At 46.5% G+C, this 5546-nt stretch overlaps 1 protein-coding gene across 1 annotated transcript in view; it reads right to left on the reverse strand.

The window, feature by feature from the left end:
* Positions 1-5546, reverse strand: part of TBC1D9 (TBC1 domain family member 9) — a gene marked incomplete at its 5' end in the record, with an annotated part of 110414 nt that overhangs the window by 36395 nt on the left and 68473 nt on the right. Inside the window, one exon of the mRNA XM_019521833.1 lies at positions 2592-2710. Within this exon, the coding sequence (XP_019377378.1) occupies positions 2592-2710 (119 nt within the window). The remainder of the gene's footprint in view (positions 1-2591; positions 2711-5546) is intronic.

Raw genomic sequence — 5546 nt, forward strand, 5'->3', positions numbered from 1 at the left:
AAAACCTTTTTTTTTTTTTAAATTGCGTTAATTTTAAAAAAAAAATTTTTTTTTTTTTTTTTTTTTTTTTTAGAAGTTGCAGTTAACAGAAGGGGTTTGCAATGTATGGCCTAAATATGCGCTGCCAAGCTTTTAAACAGCTCACCAAGCAGACTGCAAAGCCCATCCCAAAGCTTTTGGATATATGGAGGATCTGTGGCAGTGGCATGTGTCCTGAAGCTGTTTCATACCAGGTGCCAGGCCAGTTGGTGCCATGCTGGTGCCTCTGAACCAGCCCCTGCTGCTGCAGCTGCTACCTGGCATATGATACAGAATCAACCATGCAACTGCCTTCACACATCTAGAAGGATGCTGTGTTTTGGGATGTTCCTTGACATCTGCCAGGTCCTGGAGCTTGGCATGCTGTGGACTGGAACAGGGGCTCCGGCACACATTCCCAACCACAGGGACTAGCAGAGCAGTCAGGTAAGAATCTGTGTAGGGCTGTGCTTGCAGCAAGTAGGGGCACTCTGCAAGTAGGAACCTTTTGCTGGGGTTTGAGATGAAGGGGGGACCCCCTTAAATTACTATGCACACAAGGACTGCCTGCCCCCAAATTCTTTTTGGGTATGCAAGGCTAGGGTCCGTCTCTCCCTAGGGTTTGCAGGGGGACAAGGATTGCTATGGCAGGTGCTCTGTGATTTTTTCCCACTGCTAAGAAACTACAAGGAACTGAGGAAAGCCCAATAGTCCTCGTATATCTGCTCTGCAGAAGAAGCTGGCCACTGTCATATTGCTCTTGTAGATCAGCCCCGTGGTAAATTATACACTGGCCAGTATGGCCAAGAATGGAGCAAGGCCAGGGTTTGCAACCTTTTAGAAGCAGTGGGTCAAAATGAATGCAGCTCAGTCCTGAGGTGGGTTGGTGCTTTCCTGCTTCTCCCTTCTGCTGTACATATGACCCTCCGTGGACATGCCACCTATGTCCCTGTGTCATGACATTGCTTGGTGGCCTGGATTGGTCCCATGGCCCACAGGTTGCTGACCCCTGAGCTAGACAGAATCAAAGGTCTGGATCACAGAGGTTTTGTACTGGTGTACTTGGTGTAGTTCAGTTGGTACTATATGCCAACATTATTTTTCCAAGTTCTCCCATGTAATACAGAACGCAAAACTCATTTAAGACATCAGCATCAGTACCTGTAAGAGTTTTATGTTCTGTAAGCCAGTACAATTTATAACTCACTGCATCTATTTTCAGATACTTATACAGGCTTCCCTTGATTTACGCGAATTTGCTCTTATGTGATGACCGGAGATCCTGTTTTTCTCCCATTTAAAAAAAAAAATCCCCAATTTTCAGTTTAAAAAAGTAACCCCCAATCCACATTTTTCCGTGATTAAAATGAAACACCGCTATATAGATATCTAACATATTAGTAATGTTTCATTTTAATCACGGAAAAATGTGGATTGGGGGTTACTTTTTTTCAACCAAAAATGGGGGGGTACAGGGGGACTGTTAAATCTGAGAAAACCAGGATCCCTGGTGATGACCCTTTTTACCTCAAATTTGTTATATGCGAGGTAAATTCGCATATATGTGATCAGCGTAGGCCAATCTTACGTGATTGGCATAGGTGCACTCCATCCTACCCCAAGAAGATAAGTCTGAGTTTGTGAGGGGAGGGAAAAGGGGAGGGGAAAGGGCCATGGGGCCAGGCCCCACTCACCCACCCCTGAAGAGCCTGGTGCTGCCGCCAGCCCGAGTCTGCAGTGGCTGCCAGCCCCAACCTGCTCTCGTCCAGCTACAGGCAACTACCCACCCCTGCTGCAGCTGCTCTGGGAGTGACCAATGCAAGTGGCTTGCAGCTGCTGGGCTGCACCATGCCCCAAACCTCCCAGGGCTACAGCAGAGGTGGACAGCCACCTGCAGCAGGATGAGAGCAGGCTCAGACCGGCGGAGGCACCAGGCTCTTCCTGGCACTCGGGGTGGGGTGAGTGGGGCTGCCACCCACCCCAAGCACCACGAAGAGCCTGGTGCTGCCCCTGCTGCATCTCTGGGAATGGCAGATGCTGCCTACTTGCAGCCACTGGGCTGCGGCGCTGCCCTCTCCCCACCCCTTCCCTAGCCCCAGCCCTACTTCCTCCCTCCGTCACTGCCCTGGGAATGCATCCCTATTTGTTCCATTGTAAACTGGGCTTGCTTTATGCAAATTTGATTTATACGCCGTTCCCTGGGAACGCATCTACTGCATAAATCGAGGGAAATCTGTATGCATTTCTAAAATGTCTGTGCATATTTATAAATCATTGCACATTTCTTTTGGACCAAAAAACATTTTTCACCATTAACCTTATATGTTGAAGTAGAACCCAAGGACAGAACAGGTGAAGTTGGGAACCTCACGTATTATTTTGATGTAGATATTTCAACCACTGCAAATTTCCTTAACCTAGATATAACCATATGGTCACTTGGAATGAGGTTTTGTTTTAAGGAACAGAGCAGTGTAGAGACCACTAGGTCCAATTTGTTGATAAGATACATAAGAGTTCACATCCTAAAGCCCCCCTCTATCATTTACAATGGTTACGCATATGCATGCTACCTGTATTTTTCCTCTGACAAATGTGTTTATGTCATTTTCATTTTCAAAGATGGAAAGAGTTTGCAAAAGATTCTGTTCAAGCCATTCCCAGTGTTCAGTGATTTCCTTCCTTGAACAACCTGCATAAAGAACAAATAGATAATTTGCTGATGTCTACACCTTATTCATCATGATTCACACATACACAGAAAGCCACACAAGAGATATTTAAAATAAATTCTTTAGGACTGAAAAAGGTAGTACTTCACTATGAAACAGCTCTTCCCAAATCACTTATTTCACTAATGTTAGATGGCAAATTTCTAAGATCATCTTGTGACGTGCCACATGCATTGGTATCATTACTTAGTTTAAAAAACTAATGGAAAACTAAAGCATAAATTCTGACCAGAGTGAGTTCACAGGCTTGTAAATAACATGCTAATGAAATCTATCCATAGAAGGCAATACACTGCTTTCAGGAATACTAGGAATTTTTTTATGTTCAACACATGATTCTAGACTGAAGAAAAATCAAATCTCTCAGTATATAAAAGGCAACTGACAAGCTTTAAGATAAAACACGTTTGAAACAGACAGTTAGTGGAATTTGCCAAAAGATATGTCATAACAGAATGGAAATGTAACTTGTGGCAGAATATCTTCATCAAAGCATTCTGTATTTTGATGGTACAAGTTGCATGTCAAGCAAGACCCAAGAAGTCATCCTCCTGTTTTACTCAGCCTTGGTGAGGCCGCAGCTGGAGTACTGCATCCAATTCTGGGCTCCACACTTTAGAAAGGATGTAGAGAAGCTTGAGAGAGTCCAGAGGAGAGCTACCCACATGATTAGAAGTCAAGAGAACAGGCCTTATGAGGAGATGCATGGGACTCTTCAGCCTAGAGAAGCAAAGGCTTAGGGGTGACTTGGTGGCAACCTATAAGTATATAGGGGTGTGCATCAAGAACCGGGAAAATGTCTGTTCACCAGGGCACCCCCAACTGTCCAAGTCTCCAGAATCTGGAATAGACTCCCCACAGAAGTGGTGCAAGCACCTGCTCTGGATAACTTTAACAAATGCTTGGATGCTTATTTTGTGGGGGTGACCTGACCCCAGCATACTTCCTGCCTCTTGGGCAGGGGGCTAGACCTGATAATCTCGCGAGGTCCCTTCCAGCCTTAATGTCTATGAAATCTATGAAATAAGATAGGCATATCCTTTGTATGCATTTCCTTAATTTTTAAAGATCAACAGCTGGGGCCAATTATATTGGGCTTGATTTTCTACAAAGGGAGTCAAATATTACTTCTACCACATGAATATGTATAAACTGCGAATTAGTGCTGGCCTAGACTAAAAAGAACCTTTTACATGATGAGAATTTAATATACAAGATTTTATTTCTGTTTTATCTGCTGTAAGCTTCCAATAAATATCACTTATTTTATCTAGATAGAATTATTTCTGACTACTACAAAGTATTTTGGAGAACAGAGGCTTGTGCCTTCAAAGATGTCTCTTCTTATTTCTAAAGCAATAATAAATCAAAGTGAAAACATAGATAGTAGTTGGGGGCACTTAGACATTATATAGCAATGACAGGAATCTCACACACAAAGTGAATTTCAACAGAATATTTACTGAAAGTAGAACTTGAATGTGGAAACATGGAGTTGTGCCCTGAAACCTGAACAACTGCAAACAGACTATCAAATTATATACCAAGTTAAAAGCAATTACTATAGGTCACCTGATCCACAATAATTTTTCAGTGTACCCACTATGTCCTGTGATAAGTGAAAGCTAAACTGGAGCAGACTGCTCTTGAAAGAAACAACTGTTAAAAATTACTATGGATCAGCTGTCATGAACCCCTACATTTCACCCACCCTAACAGTATGTTTGTCTGGACCCATGTGCCCAACCACGCCTGAAAACACAACTGGATTTAGGACTAGGAAATTTATATAACTAACTGAGCATGAACTATCTACATCATTCAAGAAAGCCAAGCTGCTCATTGCACAATCAATAACTGGAAGGAGGCTAAATTCCCTAGTATTTGTATCCAATTGTTTCAGCTCTAATAAGAACAGAGTTTAGGTTATAACAGGGGTCGGCAACTCCTGGCACACATGCCAAGCATGTCACACAAGGCCATTTTGCTCAACACGCCATGGCCAGCCCTGGCTCTGGGTAGCTGCTGCCAGCAACAGAGCCCGGGCTGCTCCCAGCAGGTGACTGGGAGGCTGCAAGCAGCCCAGGCTCCATGATTGGCAGCAGCTACAGAGAATATGGACTAGCTGCAGCTGGGAGACTCCAAAAAGCTATGCCGGGCTCCGGACCCCCAGCGTCAGCTCTGTACCAATGCGTGCACACATGCCTAGGAGTGGGCGGCGAGGGAGGGGCCTGAGGCAGCACGACCCTGGTCTCTCCCCTGCTCCTGGCACAGAGCCGGTGACTGGGCTCTGGAGCTTGGCGCAGCTGTTTGTAGCCAGCCTGGGCTCTGGGCAGCTGCAGCAGGCAGCAGTCAGGCTGCAAACAGCTGCATCGGGCTCCATAGCTCCAGCATCAGCTCCATGCTGGCAGCGACAGCGTGCGCACCTCAGAGCGGGCTGCGCTGCCCTGCTGTCTGCCCCGAGATGCGTGCGCAGTTGCTGCCAGCATGGAGCTGATGCGGGAGCTGTGGAGCCCAGCGCAGCTGTTTGCAGCCTACCCATTGCTTGCTGCAGCAGCCCAGAGCCCAGGCTGGCTACAACAGCTGCGCTGGGCTCTGGAGCCCAGTCACCCGCTGTGCCAGGAGCACGGGAGAGACTGGGGTTGCGCTGCCTCAGGCCCCTCCCCCACTGTCTGATCCGAGGTGCGCGTGCAAGCGCCAGTACAGAGCTGATGCTGGGGCTCTGGAGCCTGGTGCAGCTATTTGGAGCCTCCAGGCTGCAGCCAGCCCCAGCTCTGGGTAGCTGCTGCCAGCTGG

The sequence above is a fragment of the Gavialis gangeticus genome, unplaced genomic scaffold (genome assembly GCF_001723915.1).
Source record: "Gavialis gangeticus isolate Ggan-Ray unplaced genomic scaffold, GavGan_comp1, whole genome shotgun sequence".
Classification (NCBI taxonomy): domain Eukaryota; kingdom Metazoa; phylum Chordata; order Crocodylia; family Gavialidae; genus Gavialis; species Gavialis gangeticus.